Here is a 21449-nt window from a genome sequence, read left to right as displayed (position 1 = left end):
CCCACAACTGCCTTAGCCAGTTATTCCCCCTTTTTTTTGGTGCTTTTGATATTTTCCTTTGCAAGTGTACTGCTTTGCATTTAACCTTTATTGAATTTCATCTTGATTTCAGACCACTTATTTAATATATCAAAATAATTTTGAATTCTAATTCTGTCCTCCAAAGTGCTTGTAACCTCTTAGCTTGGTTGCCACCACAAGTTTTAAAATGTACTCTTTGCTCACTCCTCCATATTGTTTATCCAAGGTCAGGTATTACTCAATATTTTCATATACTCATACAGGATTCCTCTTGATAAGGTCTTGTTTGACAACAATACTATTGAGAACTGCTCCAAATACAGTCTTTCAAATAGTTGTTTACTCACATTACAATAATGTAATTTAGACCATATTTTACTAGTTTGCCTCTGAGAATAACTGCATCAAAAGGCTTACTAAATATCAATACATCACACCTACAACTTTCTTGTTGTCCACTAGGCTGATTACTGTGTCAAAGAAGGAAATTAGATTAGTTTGGTATGATTAGTTCTTGACAAATCCCTCTGTTTATGTGCTTATGTATTGTAACCATTTGCTCTATTTTCTTTCCAAGTACTGAAATTAAGCTAACTGGTCTATAATTTCCCATCATCTTTTTGCTTTATGGCAGTGATGACAGCAAGCAAGTGGTTAAATACATGCCTGCCAATGGGGGTGGGGAGGAGAAGGGGGCATTTGTCCCAGGGCCTGGCAATTCAAAGGGGCCTGGGGCTCCCGACCACTGTCGCTACTGCAGAAACAATGGTGGCTGGAGCCCCAGGCCAATTAAGTCACAGCCACACTGAGGACAAGCTGCAGTCTGGGCCATGTGGAGGGCTGGCTATCCCAGACCCGCCCCTTCTACTCAAGGCCTCAACCCTTTTAGAGCACAGAGACAGTCCTTCTCCCCCACCCACACTCACACACCTTACCCAGGGTCTCCCAGAGGCTGTCAGCTCCCCTGGTTAAATAGATCAGTTCAACCCTGCATTGCCACTATCTGGCAACAATGCCATTTTAGTTAGGACTCTGCTGCTATTTATGGAAGTTTTTGAAAATATTCAGGCAAACATAGGATGGCTTTGCCTTTTATACTGATCCACTTGTGTTAAGGGTTTTTCTGTATACAGCTAAAACTAACTTTCCATATTTAAAATAAATAAAAACACCTAATCTGCTTGAGATGGTCCAATAAGGGAACTTGTCAGAAAGTGTCCTTATTGCCCTCATTAAATGTCTCTGTTCATCATACACACATGATTTCCATCCTCCTAAGCCAATAGAACTACTGCACATTTATCCCATAGGCCAAGAGTAGGGTTGCCAGATGGTTTAACCACAAATACTGAACCCCCCACCCCCAAAAACAACCCACACTGGGGAAAAAATTATGTTGAAGGGGGGAAAAAAAAGGAGGGGAGGGGAAACCAAAGTTGAGAGGGGGAAAAAAAAAAACCCAGCATGGCCCCTTTCAGAGTGTGTGCAGAGTCAGAATAGGGATAGGAACAGAGTTGAGCACTAAGACCTAGGGAAGGCACCTTGGTCTTTAGGCTTTTTGCCGGCAGCCATTTTGTTTTCTTGATCAAGCCAGAATGCAGCTTCCCTGCAGAATCAGTGGGTCTGGAGGTCAGAGGGCTGGGGTTGTCAGGGGCCGGGCCCAGTTGCCGAGTGTGTCATAGGGTTGCCAGATGTCCGGTATTTTCACCTCCTGGCCGGGGGAGGTGGGAGGAGGGGAAATAAATCAGAAAATACCAGACATTTTAGATGTCCGGTATTTTCTGATTTTTTTTAAAACCAGACAGGAGGCGAAAATACTGGACTGTCCAGGTCAATACCGGACACCTGGCAACTCTAGCCAAGAGATCAGCAGAGAAAGAAAGGAGTTGTATAATTTAGGGAGAAAATGACAACACAGAAACAGGCCATTAGTTAAATGTCAGTTCTCATATTTAATATTTTTAATAATTTTGTTTGCAACATTTACCACGTAAATCATCTAAATAAATAGATGCTGTACAGTCTCTTATCCATATCAGTACAAAAATAAAACCACACTTTGCATCAAATTGTAACTAGACCTGTCCTCCTATTTGTATTACAATCTCCATTTACAACAAGCACTCACTCAGAAAAAGGCATTATACTTCGGGGGTGTTATTTTTGTTTGTTTGGAATTGATTCGTTCCCTCAGCCCCCTCTGCCCAAATACATTCAATTAGTCTGTACAAAAGCTAGAAGCTCATTCTGTGCAAAGGAAGCTTTCTTGTGCAAAGACTCAGGTGCTCTATCATGCAAAGAATTAAAAATAAAATAGCCTTCCCCAATCTCACTCCTTGTGGGAAACAAACATAAAAATATGCAGAAAAGTCATATTGTAGTCTTAGAAGAACCCAAATCAAGCAGTGGAGGAGCATGGGAGAGAAGATCAGTGCTGAAATGACAGCAGGAGGATTGGGGTTCCTCTAAACACAGATGCCTGTTACTAAGTAAAACTCCCTATATAGCTAGCTAAAATACTCAGGTTTTTCTTTAAGCCTAAACTGATAAAAAAAAGTTCCTTTGTGCCTGTGCTATTGGACATGAGATGAGACAATAACCCACTGGAAGAGTCCAGCAGCCACTGAAAACAGCTGTTGGGGTTGCCCCTATCCCAAAGAATTACATATGCTTCCCATCCCCAATAAGCTATTAAAGTGCAATTTGTCAGGAAAAAGGAAATAAAAAGATGTCTCCAAAACGAGAGATGGAAGAAACTTATTGGATCACATCTCAGCTCTCTCTAAACACTGGGACTACTTCTGTTGAACAAAACAAACAATCCCTTAACACAGGAACAGAGTCTAATTATTCCCCTATGTCCAGCAAGTGACAGGGGAAAAATGTGAGAGTGTGCGTGGAGGGTTTTTTTTTTTTTTTTTTTGAAGGTGGATGCGGAGTTTTAAAGTCTCCTCTCTGTCTTCATTGAGCCTTTGTTCACCTGGCAAGCCCGGAATGGCAAACCCACCCTAGAAGTCATCGAAGGGATGCAAAGGGCTCAATGGCAGATGTGGAAAGGAGATAAGGAATAGTCCATGGCCTAAAATGGATACATCTTTCCCTTTTCCAATGCCACTTTTCAAAAGAAGCAATAAAAGAGTACTCAGCGCTCCTAGTGCTTTCTTTGCATCTTCAAAGTGCTTCAAACATTCTTAGGCCTTGACTTAAGAAAAGCCAAAAAGCAGACTAACATTTTTACAGATTTCAAAGAATTTTTGGTGCTACTTCCACCTTTCTGGTTAACACCTCCTTCCCCCAAACTCTCTAATCCCAGTCATCCCTCTCCTACTGTTGGCAATAAAATTATACAGAACAGATAGATTTTAAGAGGTCAGGTTTTTGAGAGACACTCAGTGTCCCCCTTCCAGCCCAATATGTCAATCAGGCACCTCCAACACCCACATAGTTGTGAGAGGAGAGAATGCATCATCTTTAAAAAGACAGGCAGGTTAACAAGTGGCCCACAATTAATAAAAGCAGCCAACCCTTTGAGCATAAGATGTCTATCCATCCCATTTGGCAAACACAGTAATTGTGTCACCCATTCACTTGCTAGCCACTAGCAGCTTCCATTACTGGGTTCAGTTGCTCTGTGCTACTTCTGATCATCCAGAAGCCACTGCGTATTCAGAAATCTCTGCTTTCCCTCATCCAGCTACTGAACACAGAAGCAAATGGCTCTCTCCACACATGCTCACCTACTCAATAACCATTCAGAGCACACAGAGGAGTGCCAGTTAATTCTTCTAAAATGCTGATTGATGCAGGGCCATGAAGTCCTAAGGGGGAGAAGGAAGCGAAGAGATAGGAAGATTATTCAGTGCAGCCAGTGTATTCAAATGCACAGAGACATATTCCATCTCCAAATTACTCCCTCCCCCCCATGCATATAATATGCTTATCTTTTCACTCAAGAGGAAGTAAGAGAACACATCCGTGGCAAAACCAACAGCTACGACAGGCCAGTGTGGAGTGCACAGAAGAAACTGGCCAGTTGAATGAAGCCATTAGTGACTGTCAAGACTCAGAATTGGGATTTACAAAGGATGGGAGCAGAAGTTAGCCTCCAACAACAAAATAAGTTTGTCACTTGGTCATCTGATTTTATTCATGGGAAGGATTAACATGATGCAAACCCTGGAAGGGCCTCACAAGTCAGTGAATACTCCCTGCATCGCATTGCACTCCTCTTCCTGAAACAACTGGCACTGTCCCCCAATGGTCCATCCTGAACAGTCTAACAACATTCTTATTGACAATGGGGATATGATAACACAGATCCAGCACAACTCTGGAGCCCACGCAATGCTGGACCTTACAAGGTAGTTGTGCCATTCACTGGAACTTTCCACCCTCCATCCTATGCTGTAGGAACAAGTACACAAAATAGGAGCAGAAGGAAAAAAGTGTCACACTTTTTAGAAAGGAGGTTTGCTTCATTCCTGGTTCAAAAGCATGAAGTTATAGTTCAGCAAAGGGGCCCCGCTTTAACCATCAACTGTAGGCTACTGCCTGCAGCCATCAGCCCTGTTTCTTCACCCCAATCTTTGTTGTGGTGTTTGCATTATCTCCTATTAGCAGCCTGCCTATTTTTCAGCCAACATGAGGCCACTCTCTCTATTCCAGTTAAACTGTCAAACACACTACTAAGCATGGGGCTAGGGTAGAGCAGGAAGCTTATTGGGGCCAGGGGCCCCCATGAGGTCAAAACCAAGTTCACACATTCAATCAAACACACCAGAAGAATCTTTCCGGACAGTTTCACAACATTAACTACAAAACAAAAAACACCCTGTTCTGATATGTTAATCACATGCTCGTTTCTGTCTGAGGCTCTGACTTAGTCAGGGTCACTTTCCTGGCAGACTTGGGTTTATTTTGGCAAAAGGAACTGCATCTGGGTGTTCCCACAATATCCTGTCTGCCCTTGAAAACAAAATGGGACTGGGCACATCCAGGGCTCAAGCCGTTTCAGGGGAATAAGGGGTGTGCTGAAGACACAGATCTACTAATGGGAGGTCTACACTGTGAAACAAAGACCTGGAGCAAGAAGTTTCAGAGCCTGGGTCAACGGACTTGGGATCACACAAAGGGGCTAAAAATAGCTCGGTAAATATTTCTGCTTGGCTAGGCATGGGAACTTCTACATGGGTATTTTTAGCCCTATCATGGGAGCCCAAGTTAGTTGACCTGGGATCTGAGATGTGATTCTGGGAGATTGTTTTTTGCAGTGTAGATGTACTTTAAAGATACCACTACTCACTTATGCTTGGTACTCTGTGGAATCAATAATATTCGGGGTGGGGATAAAAGGAATTGGGGGGAAGGAAAAAGCTGTTTTCAATAAGTGTTTGTACTGAGCCTAGCACAAAAGAGTCCCAATGAGATTGGGACCTCTAAGTGTGGCCATGATACAAACCAAACATAAAAGACCATTATGAACAGATGCATGAAACAAGCATTGCCTGCCCTAAGAACTGCCAGCAAGTTCTTACAATGCAGTTCTGTTCTTAAACAAAATGCAGGTCCCTTGAGTAATTCTGCTGGCTGAAGTTTCCACCTTGCAGTCAACAGAACTATAGGGGAGATAGTTGGATTCTATTCTGGCTCATCTTTCAAATATTAAACTCCAACTGGACCCTATTTTGTTTTTTGCATCAGCCATAATAGCTCGTGAAGCTCCCATCACAGAACCTTTGATTTTTGTGACAATAGCCAACAATGCCCCCATATGACTTTCAGATTCCAAGCTGAGTTTGCAGTAAGAAACTTTGCACTTGTAAACTGAGAACATCTGATTTGAAAATCATTAACATTCCACCACCTTGGAGCCCACACCAAGATTTCTCCAGCCCCTTTTGAGAAGAGAACTGCACTTTAACGAGATTAAAAACAATAAAACCATTCTGTGAAGAGTAAGATTGATTTTTAAAATCGGCGAACCTTGCTAAGGATGTGTCATAATGGATAAAATACATGCTTAGTTTCCTACCACAAAACATCCTCCCCCCCTTGTTCTCTTCACGCCCAAGAGAAAGTCAATCCACATATCAGCAAGGTTCTGCATCTCAACAGGAAATGGATTAACAGCCCCCCACCCTACCCGCTCTGACTTGGGCATAAAGTACTATGGCTAAGACATCTCCTTAATCATTTTAGGTCAGGAGAGGAAGTTAGTCATTAGAAGCAATACAAGTAAACATCTACAAAAGGGTTAAAAATGAAGCAGTGGGTGAATGCTGTTTGCAACAGCTCCAAAGCTTCCACTTACAGTTAAATTTGCAAAAACAGTGTTATTCAAAGAAAATTAATGTCAAGACAGAATTCTTTGGTCTGGAAAATCTTAGTGGGTGCATAGAAGGTAACAAGGAAAGAGAAAAGCAGAACATAAGTCTTGTGAGAGAAGCCTTTTGCTTGCCTTTACAAATTTCTGCAGCTTTCCAGATTTTGGCCAAGGTGAGAAACATCCACACACGAGTTCTGCTTGCAATATTTCTGGACTAAAACTGGAGAAAGTGCATAGGCAGCCATACCCATATAGAACAGAAAAAGTTACAACCATTCTTCTAGATCCTACAAAGGTTTGGAATGATAAATTGTGATGCAAGTTCTTTAAACTCAAGTGGCTATGATTAATCTTCAAAATCTGTAGTCACCTGGATCAAAGACGCCCTGATTTCAGACACGCTGTGCACCTGCAACTTTCAAGGAAGTCATTGGGAGATACAGGTGCTCAGTAGGGATGTAAAATTTCGATTAGTCGATAAGGACGCTTCTGCCTTTGAAGTGTATTTCAAAAGCAAAAGCACTGCAGGGAGCATGGGGCCAGCAGGAGACTCAAGTAGTCCCTTGCTGGCCCCATGCTCCCCGTGGCAGACTGCTTGAGTGCCCTGCTGACCCCGGGCTCCATGCAGTGCTGCTGCTTTGAAACACTGTGGGTAGCACAGCATCAGGTTCCACACGATGTTTCAAAGCATCATCACTTCATGGAGCGCACAGTCAGTGGGAGAGTCCCCAGCTGACCCCAGGCTTCACGTGGCGCTGCTGCTTTGACAATGCAGCATGCAGCCCGGGCCTCCTGGACCAGGTGGCCCCGGGATGCATGTTGCATTTCAAAGGGCAGCACCATGTGGAACCTGGGGTCTGGCCCCAGGCTCCACACGGCGCTGCTGCTTTGAAGCGCCCCTTCCTCGCTGCCTCTTTCTGATAGAGGCAGCAAGGGGGAAGGGGGAGTGACTAGTTGACTAGCCTGTCGACTAATCATTCACATCCCTGATCCTCAGTGCCTTTTTGAATAAAGTAATGGGGAAAAGAGGTTATTTCCATGTAGGTGACTATATATGCATTAAGGAACCTAACTCTAGGCAACCATGTCTGACATACTTTGTCCTGAGTCTATGTTTATCTCATGGGTTGCACCCGGTTTTTTTGTTTGTTTTTTTAAAAAAGGATTCAGCGCTTCTCCTCTGATGCCTACTCTCATCATTAAAAATAATCAACTCAGATTCCACCTCCCTCTCAATATTCCTCACTTATAACATCTTGGAGCTGGAGCAATCTGCTGCATCCTCCATTTTGTTTATTTTGAGGGACAAAAATATTTTCAGTGAGATACCCTAAATTTAGGGTGTTTCAATCCACCCTGCAAGTGCCATGACCTAGTGGAAGGCAGTCTCATCCTATTAGCAGCTACCACCTATTAAAGGTAAAGTATGCTTTTTAAGAAAGCTTAGGGGCAATCCAAGAGCTTTATAAAAAGCAAATGTTTGGAGGACCCAGTGCATCAGTGTTGCAGAACTCCTAAATTCTGCAGGCCTGAAGCTAAGCTCTCCAGGATAAGAGCTTTTTCCATTGACACTTAGCTTCAGCTCTGTAGGAAAGTGGGTTCAGATAGCATAAAACCACCAGTCATTTTTTGCAGGGTAGAAGTAAAAGAGCCAGAGCTGTACTGCAGCATATAGCCCCACAATTCCCCCTTGAGGGTCTAACTCCCCCTTCTTGCTTTCCATAGGGAGAGAGAGATTTAACTTCTTTAAATAAGTTTAAATTAAAGAAGGAAGAGAGTATGCATGAACAGATGCTGAACTATCAACTTTGAAAATACGGCAATTCTTAGAAACCCCAAGACATCACAAGTAGAATCCGGCACAAGTCTCCAGATATTTGTAAGTGCAACATTAGGAAGAGTCTATTGAACGACAGGTAGCTTTCCTCAGCAAAACTTTTTAAACACTTCCAAAGGTATGGTCACTGAGTAAAAGGACAAAAATAAGGACGGGGTGTCACAGATACTGTAAGGAGATGGAAGTTGAAAAGGGAAAATATAAATAGGGTACTCAATCCGAGAACCCTTATCACATTAGAAGATAAATTTTAAAAGTTTAAAACTGTTAGAAGTCTAGAAGGCTCCTCCCAGCCATTTTGCTCTTTACATTTGATATGAGGTGGGGAAAAAACTCCACACTATCTAGAAGCAGAAACTGACCAGCTCACGTCCAGTTTCACTGCCGGATTCTCATGCACTAGGCTACTGCTGCTGTCTCTGGATTTCCAGCACTGCCAGGCAGTGTTTCAATTCTTTGGTGATCCCCAAGAAGAGAGCCATCCCTTTTTACTAAAGCATTTTCAGGACACTACTGATATCCATTCTGGATTTGGTTTTCAGCAAAGGGGATCCTCATTCCTCACTGCAGGGTTACACACTAATACCTTCCCCTTGCCATATTTCTAGATCAGAGAAGGGCTCTAGTTAGACAGAAAACTTCTAGGAAGGTCTCTGGATAAGGAAGAATGAGTACTTCTTTGTTAGTTTATACTAACCTTTGGGGGTACAACTAAGTTTCAGCGCTGCCTTTATTAAAGGCCCAGAAATCCAAAGTGAGCATGTATAGCTAATATGCCACAGCTCGGAGGTTACAAAGATGTGTGTACAGGATCAGTGGATCACACAGAGAGGGAAGACATCCTTTCAGTCTTCATAGAATTACACTAACCATTATAATGTTCAATGGAGCTTCCTACCTTCCGAGGCAAGCGGGTTACCTGCAATACTGCCACAAGCACCACAGTGCCAGGCCACAGGAAAAAAAATATTAGGAAGGGAGAAAGCTTATAACAGACTTGAGTCACTCAAAGTGATTGGGTCTATTACATCTCATTGCTGAAGTTGGATGGGAGGAGGAAGAAGGGGAGGATGATTTCCCGAGAAAGTATCTTCACTCAAAGGACAACTGCAAAACAGGGAAGCAAGCAAAAGGTCCAACCCCTTCTCCGTCCTTGTGTCTTCTCTCACCCTGAATTCAGCTGCCAGAACTAATACAGCAAAGGGAATACATAAAGGAAAAATTTCTTAATATTCCCTAAAAGGGGAGTCTTTGCCACGGAAAGGGGGTATCAGTTTCTCAGACAGACAAAGCAACAACAGACAAGAGTGTGTGTTATATATAGTAACAAACAAAAACACAGGCACCCCTACATTGCCTTTTGTTTTTGCGTATCTGAAGGGGGGAAAAGAAAAATCTATGAGACTTCAGTTTAAAAAAAAAAAAAACCCTTTGTAAACATTTTTCAAAGAAACATTTTGGATTTTTTAAAAGTGAAATAATTACCCCACCCCAAAAGAATTTGATTAGGAACATTAAAAATGGAGATTCAGAGCTGCACACTTCGGTCTCGGAAGAATCCCTCAGCCACTTGTGCTTCTCTGAAGGTCACGGTAATGGAGTTCGCCGTGATGTCTGTCACTGTCACTTCACTGGGGGACAGCGTGGGGATCCAGGGGAGGTTGCCATCAACTGCATCCACGCCTACTGCAAAGGGAGAGGCGGATAAGAGCACATTAGGAAAAGAATAAGGGGCAAACAGAAGAGGAGCATCCTTGCTGGCTACGGGTGGGTGACATCAATCTGTGCCAAGCTTGCACATGCTCCAAGGCACTATATGTGTCTAACACATACACCCACCACAGAAATTAAGGGGTAGAGGGAAGAGATAGGAAGATAATGGGACTGGGAAGGGCGAGGTAAAGAAGGGGAAGTGGCAAGAAGAGCGACTGACAAACACACAATCAACTTTGCAGGCCAACAGTACCACCACGCTTACAGGTCCATCAGAATTTTCATTATACATTTCCCATTTGCCAAGAGGGTGGGTGTCAATATTCCACTTTAGGGGGAATATCTTGCAACTGGATCTCAGCCCACAGGTGTCCTAGCTCATGCACGTGTTCACTGTAATGTAAAGTCAACCCCCACCCTATCAAACAACCAAACCAACCAAAAACCACAACACTCACAACTCATTTTCCAAGCTTGTCCCAGACACTTCATACTCCCTGGGGTCTAAGGAGGGCACTAAAACGGAGGATTTTCCTCCATTGTACCACCAATCCAGCCAAGGGAAGGGCTGGATGTGACTCTCTCCAAAGCCCACCAATGCCGCTCCTTTGGGGTCCAAAGGGTACAAGAGTCTCCCTCTTCGCTCCCTCCCCACCGAGGGAAAGAAGCTGAAAACATCCACTCTCCCCTGGAGCACCTAACCTCTGCCATTCAAAGTGAAGGACCCAAATACCCCCCACTTCCACTTCCCCACATCATAAGAAATTTAAGAACAGATTGAACAAATTCCCGCACCCAAAGAGAGCCACAAAAATATATGGAGAGGGGAGGAAAACATCCCCTCTCTATTACTTTACCTGTACTGCACCCTGTTGTCCCACCTGGGTATGGAATGTGGACCCCTTAACTGGGCATTTCCTGGCTTCTGTCTCAGATACCTGAGGTGTCTCTACTCTCACCTCGGAAAGAGTCCATTCACCCAGACACTAACCGGAATTCCGAATGTGCACACGTCGAGGGGAGAATAGAAAAATAGTTTTACATTTCTCTAGCACCATTCATCCTTCAGATCCCAAACTGCTTTACAGACGACACAGCTAAGGATCATCACCCACCATCAATATGCAGGAAGACTACCATTCTGCATTAGTAACACTACACAATCACAAAGAGGAAGGTGAATACTTTCTCCAATTGAAACCAGAAGGGAAAATTTAGATTGCCAGACCCCAATTAGCCCCTGGGTCCCATCTAATTCTAACTTGGGTAACACCTACCAGGAGTGCTACCATTTTCTTAGCAACCACAAGTGATAAGAAACTTCATTTTACATCTCATCACGAAGGCCCCACCTTCAGAAGCTTCAGCTTTGCAGGGCTAGTGGTTTGCTATTGACTCGAAGGGATGTGATTCCTATGATGCCACAAGCCTTCCCTGCAGCTCCTGGAGTTTTCCTGGAGCTCTGCTGTCCACTTCTTGAACCTATTTAACCTGTGATATTTGATGAAGCTCCAATGACCTTTGAATTCCACCCTCAAATCTGGTGATGGAACACATTAAAGGGATTTGGGTGGGGGAGGGTTCTCAATGACATTTGCACACATGCCTCAATGTGGCACTGATAGAGGATTATCCTTTATGTTCCCTTTATCGGGGGAGGGAGAGGAATGTGTGCTGGAACATGGCAAGACACAGAGCTTCTCACTGCAACAGACAGAGTATCAGCTCTCTGGGAAAGCAGCACCAGCTTTCACACACACTACAATATGATGATGATGGTCACCAATATAAAAACACACAGGTGTCAACACCACAGAAACAAACTGATAGATTAACTGAGTCATTCATCTAGACAACTTGCAGAGGTGTTTGGGGACAACTTGGCCAATAACAGCTTTTGCACACACTGTAACGAGCTAACGCAAATCCATGCTCCCAGGATGCAGTAGGCAAGGGGGAAGAGTGAGTGCATATCTGGTAAACAAAATCAGAGCATCATGCCAATGCCTCTGAATTCAGAGTCAAATGGGGTTCCCCGGCCTTACCTTCTTTGCTAGCATGCTGCGTAGCATCCCAGTCATTGGGAGTCTGCCTAGCCTCTAGCGCCACTGAGTCCTTCAAGAAGAACTCACGCCTGTGGTTACGGCTCTCTAGGCTTGACATGCGTGGGAACTTCTTCCGCGAGAGCCGGAGATATTTCTGGTTCTTGCGCTGCTTCCGGAGTGGGAATGGTAGGACACCTCCCGCACTCTTTTCCGATAGCTCTGTCTGCCCTGGTTTGGCCCCCGCCAAATTGCTCCCTCCTCCTCCAAATCGCCGAGATAGAGAGAAACAGAGCTTCTCCTTTCCCTTGTGGGCACTCCTCAGGTCCATACCATACAGTCTCTGTGAAGAGCAGTGGAAGAGAAAGGCCAATCATCCCAGAGTAACAGAACAAAAGCACCTGTGTGTTTCAGTGCCTTTGCAGGAACAGAATCATGCTAAGAGGAAGGGGGATGAGAATTTACAGGTGTACAAACGCGTAGGGAGGGGAAGAGTTGTGCAGTGAGGTCACTCAGCAGAGGGAAAGCTTGAGATGAATGTCTTAAGTCAGTTATACCAACAGCAAGATCTATTAGTGTACAGAATAGTCTCCTCTTGAGACAGCTTGGTTCATTGCTGAGCATTGGTCTAGGAGTCAGGCAACCTGGTTCTAGTCTTGTGTCTGCCACTTATCTTCTAAGTAACCTTGGACTTATCAATTTACTCCCTGTGTCTCCATTTCCCCTCCTATCTTTTGTCTGTCCTATAAAGACTCCAGGGAAAAGGTGGTCCCTCGCTATATGATGATTGTCCAGTGCCCAGCAAAACAGGGCCTGATCTTGACTGGAGCCTCTTGGCTCTACCATAATAAAAATAAATACAAGTTGGAAGCTTTAGTGCTTGGGATGTTTAAAATGGAGAAGACGTCCTGGAGAAGACGACCACAGAGAGGTTTACAAAAAGGGTAGGCTAGTTGAGCCAATAAGTCTTTCCTATCTCTAATTCCTAGAATTATGTCCATGGCACAGCAGTGGGCAGACATATTATGGTTATAGGTGCTAGAACTTTGCTTCCATGTGATTAATGGCTTTGGCATTCCATAAGGCCAAGGCCTGCTTTGAATCCAGTGAGCACACAACAAAGCAGCATTTCTTTAATGGCAGAACTCTAATTGCCCTACTTCTGCCTTGTGGAGCCCACTTGCTCTCCTCTAATTCCTTAACTGCTACAAACAGACCAGCTCCACCTGAGCTACAGCACAGCTTAAGTTTTGCTGAAAATAAACATTAACATGAAGGCACCAGCCTCACTGGAGAGCTGTTTACAAAACAGAATATCTGAGTTCTGCCCAAACTTCCCCTATTATTCACATAGGGATAATCTCCAGTAGGGAGATGCTCTCAGTGCCCCTCTCAGAGCTTAAAGCAGCAAAGAAAGGGGACTTGTGCACATCAGAACAAAAAGGCGTTTAACACCGTGATATCTGACACTTTGTAAAACCCTGGCATACACACAGCACACTGTAGCTCTAATAGGTGGCTAGCCACTCTCTGCCACTGCTGCAACATCCAAACTGGCACCTGTTAACATGCTATTTTGAGTCCCGCCCCACACAAAGCTGGCTACCCCGGCATGGCGGGCAAGCACGCCCTCAATCTCAATCCGCTAGCTGGGTTAGAACTGCAGCTTGCTTGTCCACATAGGATTTCAAAATGTGTTAGCAATTATGTTTAAAATCCACCACCCTTTCTTCCTAGCACAGACTATTGCAAACAGAGAGCTAACTCCACCCTGGAAGATCTATAGACAGCACAACAACAGAAGGACTAAGGATGGGAGAGGAAACACCAGGAAGAGTGAAAGGTTACCTGTAATAAGAGGCGCTTTGGTTTCGGGCCTCTCTTCCTGTATCCTGATGCACGATCTCTTTCTTCTCTGCAAGGGGAAAAGAGACACACACAAGATAACAAAACCACAATACAGAACACAGCACAATGCCCAACTAGGTCTTTTGCTCTCTGTACCTATCTAGTTCCCTTAATTCCTTCACCAGACTCCACTGGCCACCATATGAATGAGAAGAAAATCCCAGAGGAGCTTCTCTTGGGAGTAAAACACAATCTTTTTTGAAGGGAAGCTTCACAGCTCTGTTGATCTAGGGTGGGACATTAGGCCTCTAGGTCACTGACTGGAAGTTATTCACAATAGCTCTCCAGCAGCATCTGAGCAATGACTGGCACTGACTTTTTTTTCTTGCCTATCTCAGCAGAGTTTCAGGGCTGAATGGACGATAGAGAATGGACCATACATTCCCAGAAGTGGCCACCCTTGGTGGCGACTGAGGCCTGTTGGCAGGAGAGCATGGGCCCATGCTGCATGCATTTTATGCATACAGGACTTTTTTAATTTTAAGTTTGCCTGAGGGGGTTGGGAAAAGCAAGCCCTCTTACTTCTCTTCATAAGCCACTACCAGGCGAGGGTCCAGGATGTGATCTTCTGGCTCCCATGTGCTGTATCTAAAGAAATAAAAATGAATATATTTTAAAATTCTTTCAATGAAACTTCTCTGTAAGGGATGCTTCAGGTGTTGCTGAGGCCCTGGAACATAACTCTCATGAGTGGGGAGTCAGGGAAACAGACCCACTACTTTTAGAGCTTTGGGGACTTCCCATGCACCCCCTGAATCAAACCCTCCAACACCCACACGAAATAATAGGAAGGGCTTACCACTACTGGCCCACCTGACTTAATGTCAGCAGAAGCATCAAACTACTCCCACGACTGAGGATTGAGCAAATCTGCTCTGCCATGATGCTCTCAACTTGGGGAGCAAATCCAGCATGGCAGAGCACTAATCACTAAGGCAACAGGCTGGTCTGATGGGATTTTCAAGAAAACAGGACTCTAATAATCTCAAGTGCCCTAAGAAGTATGTTTCTTCACCTATGTTTTTAACAGCTCTCAGATTACAGATGTTGAAAGGATTAAAACACCTGAATAGATTTTTTTACTACAGATTTTTTTTAAAGACACCTAGATTGGCACCTAAAGTAGATTGACTGATAACCTTCAAACCTTTTTGCTATTTCTTATTTTCCTAACTCCTCCTAGAGGTGACAACACTAGCTTTTACACCAGTTCTAGTTTGGGATAAGAACAAAAGGATGCATGCACATTGTTTTCAGCAGCACAGAAGCTGTTTAACATAAGCAGGTGTTATGGGAGAGGTCTGGAAATAGTACTTCTGAACTCAGCACCCAGAAAACAAAGCTAGCCTTGCAGAGCAGAAAGGTCATCAGCCTGTCTTCAGTTTTGTTCCTGACTTACGCAGCTGAGACAGGAACTGGGGGTTAGGTGAGGTATCTGTGGTATCAACGAAACACTTTAACGATGGGGAAAGAGTTTTAAAAGGTGCTTTCTGATAAGAGCTTGGGCATAGAAGAGTTTAAAAAAAAAAGCAAGAGAAACAATTCTGGAAGGGTTACTACTCAAAGGTCATGCTTGACTGGGGTTGGTATTTGTCTAGAATGCCTCACCTAGCCCAGAGGAGAATACAGCTCTAGAACAAAATGTTCCACAGTGATTTATTTTCTAGACTAGAAAGGTTTATTGCTCATGCAGCAGGGCACACGCTCAGATTCCTGAGGGGAAGAGAGAAGTGGTACCCAAAACCACTAGCAGGGCAGCAGTACTTGTACAAACTTGTTCTCAGGAAGCAGCAAGTCAAATTATTACAGAACAGTCTGGTTTGTGGATGAACAGGTGTAGATTGTGCATGTGGTTCTAGAACATTCACTCCTGAGGAAGAAAAAAGTACCAAAAGATACAGGAGGTTCCTAATGATGATTCTAGAAACCCTAATGTAGATTCCTCATCAAGGGAGAAGGACAGGTATGAAACACAGGGGTTCCAAGAAGATTACGGACAGATCACAAGGCTAAGGACAGGTCTTCACTATTCCCTGGTAACTGACCCTTCTCTCTCTTTTCATATCCTCTAACCAATTCTCCCCCATTTTTTCACCCAAGCCTCCTGCAGCAATCTCTGTATCTGCAAGCTGGCAGAGTCCAAATATTATTTGAGCAGAGGATGGTTTCTTTTCCTCATTTCCAGAGATTGGGCATTTGTTTTTTTGCAGAAGGGAGGGGGAAATCAGGCAGAGGATTCCTTTTCTGGAGGCAGAGGAGGAGAGAGATTTGTTACAAAAAACCTGGTGGGTGTTTCCTTTTCCTCTGCAGCTCAGCTCCCAGCTCACTGCAGTGGCAAAACACTGCATATATAAAAAAAACATGGTGCAATTTGCACCACACACACATACACACACACAGTCCAGGCTGCAGCAGCAGAACTGCAGAGAGAGCACACACTCTGGAAAACACAGATCACATGATCTTCCGTCCCCACTCCCCCCTCCACCTCAAACAAGTTGTAAACAAGCGTATGGCTGAGTCAGATCTGTAACCCTTCACACCCCTGCCTGCAGCAGCGCAACCCAGAGATTTGATAGGAGTGGCAAATTAATGAGGGAAATTTGATAAGAGTATGTGAAAAGCACAGGAAAGATGCAAATGCACTGCTTATACCGACCTTTTACCCAGGGATTCTCAAACAGGGATCATGAGTTTATTAGATGGGGGTAATGAGCAGGGTTCACCGTAAACCACTCAGGAGAAATTTAAATGCTGTCCAGCGGATTAGGTGACTATTTTTCCATCTAAGCCCCACCCTCCGCTAAGTTTTGTGTTTCTATTGGTGGTGCACATTCACACATGCCTGGGTGCACATAAAAATGTATTCTCCACATAGACAGAAAAGATTAGAGGGAACATTGGGTTGTGAGCTGTGAGCCTCCACCCCAAACTCTTTGTCTCCAGCCTTTATAATAGTGTTAGATATTAGTCAGGTGTTTTTAATTTATAGGGGTGGTCACATATAGTGGCTTGCTGTGTCAATGGGGTCACTTAATACAAAAATTTGAGAACCACTTTACCCTTTTCCATCAAAGCCATAGTGGGAGTAATTAAGTAACTGGTAAGGAAATCAGAAAGAGCCAAAAGGACATCAGCAAAACTAAGATGGGTAAAGGGATGTTCAGGAAGGTTAAGATGCAAACAAATATATGCTGCACATCTCTGGATGTACAGAGCTTTCAGAGATCAAGGACAGGGCACGGTGAAAGGAAGGAAGAGAGTTTACAATTGACGCATTTAGGTTTTAAGTAACGGCAGCCGTGGTGAAAACAGGTTTCAAAAATGAGATTTCAATCAACAGGGCTTGATATTTTCATGTTTTGCTGACATGATCTCTCAAAATAAGGACCTCTCTTGCCTCTGAGCCAGGAGGCTGCGAGGATTTGATTGCTCGTGCTAGGATTTTGTTTCACTGGGGATCTCAAGGTCTGAGGGAAGGGAAGAAAGAAGGCAAACGCAGATTAAGTACCGCACTGTCCTTCAGAAGAGATATTATACCAAGCTTCAGTCCACCCATTCCTTCAGGCTGATAACCAAGCAGAAGTTAAATAGGCACCACTGCAGTGACTGTACTTGTGGAAAGTAACATGGGACAAACACCAGCGTTCTGTGATTCTAGCAATGCACACATAATTCCCAACCTGACTGTCTGAATACACAAAGCTAAAGTTAACTCGAAAGTCAACAGGCCCACAGAAAAATGACCAGGGTGCTAAACTGCATTATACAGAGACTGGTAATGAACAGCACAGAGTTAAACTGATCACAGAATTTATAGCCAGAAGAAAATCTCTCCCTTAACCACACCAAAGAGAGAGATAGGAACTATACACACGTGGGTGCCCACATACTCAGGAAGTGCGGGGGGGGGGGGGGGGGGGAGAGAAAGAGGGTAGAGGGCATTTGGGGACGTTTCAACTTCTTTTGGAGCACTGAATCTAGATGGCCTGTCCTAGCCGGTCATTTTCCTGCAATTGCAGGAATTTGTTAGTATCACTGGACATCTATTTTCCCCATCTTTTCTAATGTGACTGCATGTGCACTTGCAGTATATTTCCATCTGAACACTGGTCCGTATATAGAAGAGTGAAGACAGATGTCCATATGGACTAAGGAGGAGCTAGTTCTATTAAGTAGGCAGTTTACATAGTAATAATTTTACCTAATCTCTTTCATCTCTCAGCATTTTACAGATTGTTCCCTGCCTGAAAAGTCACTCCCAATTGAAATGCACAGTCTTCTGGGGAAGACTCAAGTAACTGTAAACTAAAATAATTTAGGACAGGAACAGAAATATGCTATAACCAAAGGAAAATAGTGAGAATCCTCAAAAGGCAACAGATTCCCTTGAATTGGGCTATAACCAGTAAATCTGAGTCAGTGCCCCTTCTCCCATGAAGAGGGGTCTTTAATAATAAGCAGCAGTGCTCACAATGTGTGTCTTATCCAAAGGGAAGCACTTCTAGAGGTAATCTACCAACCCACCTCCTAATAATATGCTGGGGTCCTCTCAGTACTGACTTGGAAGGAAGAACACCTCCTACTGAAACACTTAAACCCTAGCATCTGGATTTCCTTTTGAGTTTTCCTATTTAAATTGCTGATTACTTGAATGGAGTAGAAATAGACAGTTTAAGAGGGAAGAGGGTAACAAAAAGAGATAGGCAACTGAGGGATAAAGGGCCCATATTTCAGCTTCACTAGTATTTATGGGTACATGGAATTTGTTTGGGGCTCTCCTTTTTGGACAAAGGTACAAGAGAATATATATTAATAACACAGGGAACAGAAATACAGCCAAAGCCATTATCGACAAGCAGAAAAAACAGAGATACTTACTTTGGGGGCCATCCTTTCCACTTCACTAGGTATTCTACTTTACCCTAGACAGAGAGGGGAAAGAAAAAAAAAAAAAGAGGTAAGCCCTGCAACCCAAAATGGGTACTACAGGAAGAGGAAAACCATGTCAAGAGAATGCCCTTTGGTCTGCACTGGCAATGGCACAACTGAAGAGCTTGTTTCTCTTCCCAGCCTTAAAAAATAAACTCTTCTTCATTAAACTAAATAATCCATAGGTTTCTCAAGCAAACATGAGACTACTTGGAGTATGCACAAATGACTCTACTATCAATCAGGGAGCACAGTTTTGCAAGTGCTTCCAAAGTGACTAATATACTAGAAGGCGGAGCCCTAGCAACCCTCCAACAAGCAGCCCGCATGTGCGCAGATACACAACTCATAAGCAACACTACAAGAAGTCTGCCAGCCTAAACATGATGGGAGAAAAACCTCACATCAGGAATGGAACAAGTATCGAGAGGGTTAGCAATAAGAAATCTGAAAAAATACAAGATTATAGAAGGTATGAAATGCTTCTCTGGCATGTCCCCTTCCAGTTGCTGCATGCTTTGCCCAAACACTGTCTCAACCATCCAAGCCACTCAACCATTTTACCTGAACAGCAATTCAAAGCTGAATTTAAAGGGTATCAACTTACTTACTAATGGAGGTGTGGAGAGAGAAGAAATGGCAAAGTATGGAAATCAGTTCCAGAGTCCTGAGGAGCGTGCGTATAATTGATATGATCTTTGAATAACAACAGCACCACTTTGCTCTTGCAACTTTTCCTCAAGTGTGGCGTATACAGGTACACAAATACTTACAGGGACGGGACATGTAAAAATTAAGATAAATTTAACACACCAAATGATTTGCAGGGGGAAAGGAGATCATGCAAGAGCATCCACTGATTTTGGGTCCCCAAGTTGACACACCTCGGCATGAATTTCAGAAGTGCGGAGCACCAATCATTTCAATTCAAATCAATGGGAATTCAACACCCCGGTGGGAAATAAAAAAGCCAAAGCCTCCAAAAACAGTACACACAATTAGTGGTAATTTAAAAAATTGGGACAAATTAACTTGCCCAAGGTTACTGAAAGTCAATGTCAGAAGCAGGAAATCAGCTACTTCAACTTCCATGTCTATCATTTAAGCACAAAGCCATGCTTTTCTATTTGATCATCTCTCCAGAGTCCCACATCAACATTTCAAAACTGATTTTGCATTCATTGCACTAAGTCCTTTCCAATCACCTCATCATCTACAGCAGTGCCCATTCAAACCACAAATATCTCTTAGCACCCTAGAATCAAGAGATGGTCAAAAATAAGTGTCTAAGGTAGCGGAGGTTAGAGGTTAACATGCAGGCATCTCTCCCATTTCCATCAGTGCTTCTCTCTCCACACCCACATTTTTCCAAAAAGAAATGAATGAACCCTTACTTCAAATTAAGATCATCAACCAATTGGAGATAGGAGTCACATTAAGAAACTTATATCCACAAGCATAAAGGATGGGAGAGGGAACTCAGGAAATTTGGTAAGGTGGACAATTCTTGAATAGGTCATTACTCATAAAGGGGAAAGGAAAAGAGGACCTAATTGCAAAGGTGGAAAAGGGAAGAAGAGCAGGCAGGAACCCTCTTCCCCTATAAATCTAGTATCTAGCACTTCTCTCCATTCCTTCAAGGAACAGCATACACTAAAATGGTACCTGTCCTGTCTCTGGGAGGTTGGAGTAGGCGGTGTGGGTGACTCCCACCCACCATACAGCTCTACTTGTAACATGGTAACTGAAAAAACATTCCCATACCCTGCAGCACAGGGGCTTGACAATGATTCTCCTTCACGACCCCTGCTCGCAGCAGTGCGAGTGCCCATCACCACGCCACCCCCCGCATTCGACATGGGTGAAGTACATATTGATGCCCCCCATACAGATGCCTGCAGCATGGGGTGCGAAATTATGCCCGTGTCCGCCACACCCCCTACAGCTGGAATATGCTGGAAAGGGCACAAGGGAGCAGGGGCTTCTGCGCCCCTTTCCGCGTGGTACACGAATGGGAAAGAGGGGTAGGCTCTGGAGCCCCCCTGCTTGCAGCACTGGAGGGCGAGGTGGAGGAATAGATGCTGTTCCCCCTCCCCCCATATCCTCACCTTCCTGATGCGCTTCTTCCTGATACTCTCCACTGCAAACACCTGCTCCCCGATAGCAGAGAGCTCCATGCAGGGGGAAGGTGGAGGCGGCTACTCCCCGTACCGCTACGGGAGGGAACCGGCTGCAAGAAGGCGGCAGCGGTGGCGGCGGCTGGTCCCGGTTCTTACTCACGCTCACACACCCCCTCGCGCTCAATCTCGCCGCCGCCAACGTTCCATTTTAGAATCTGCGCAACATTTTCCCAGGCGCGCGCGCGCGCGCGGCCTCCCCTCCCGCGGGGCGCGCGCGCGCGCGCCTAGCCGGGTCCCTCCTGCCGCCAAGTGGTTCGTGAGCGTGAGATATATCCCCGGCCTTAGCTCGCTGTTCCCTACGGGTCTCTATTTGGCGCTGACTAGATCCTTGAGGCTGAAGGGACTGGGCTGCCCAGAGCCCCTCCACGCCCGCCCGCTCTGTGCACGGGCTGCTGCCTCTCTCCCGTTGGTGCCCAGCCCAGCAGTCCCCCTTTCTAGGAACCCTTGTCTGTAGCAGCCTGAGGGCCCATGCGCTGGTTGGTTTCCTGTCA

General features: G+C 44.5%; 1 protein-coding gene across 3 annotated transcripts; it reads right to left on the bottom strand.

Moving 5' to 3' along the window:
* Positions 1–1953: 1953 nt before the first annotated feature.
* On the bottom strand, positions 1954–21173 carry CBX7 (chromobox 7). Of its 3 annotated transcripts, none has more exons than XM_025185220.3 (6): positions 20887–21173; positions 18728–18771; positions 14369–14434; positions 13787–13853; positions 11942–12281; positions 1954–9866 (listed from the first exon to the last, which is right to left on the bottom strand). In XM_025185220.3, exons 1-6 carry the CDS (start codon positions 20953–20955, stop codon positions 9712–9714), a joined length of 741 nt encoding a protein of 246 aa, XP_025041005.1. In that variant the 5' UTR covers positions 20956–21173; the 3' UTR covers positions 1954–9711. The 3 variants fall into 3 exon arrangements, 2 of the variants coding, with proteins under 2 accessions (XP_025041005.1, XP_006111596.1); XM_006111534.5 differs by having other exon boundaries at positions 1954–9869; positions 20887–21166; XR_012905999.2 differs by having other exon boundaries at positions 9734–9869; positions 10754–12281; positions 20887–21167.
* Positions 21174–21449: the final 276 nt, after the last annotated feature.

Source organism: Pelodiscus sinensis, chromosome 1 (assembly GCF_052426305.1).
Source record: "Pelodiscus sinensis isolate ZL-2025 chromosome 1, ASM5242630v1, whole genome shotgun sequence".
NCBI classification, from domain to species: domain Eukaryota; kingdom Metazoa; phylum Chordata; order Testudines; family Trionychidae; genus Pelodiscus; species Pelodiscus sinensis.
Note: the sequence above shows the minus strand (reverse complement) of the source record. Positions and strands in the feature narration are given on the sequence as shown.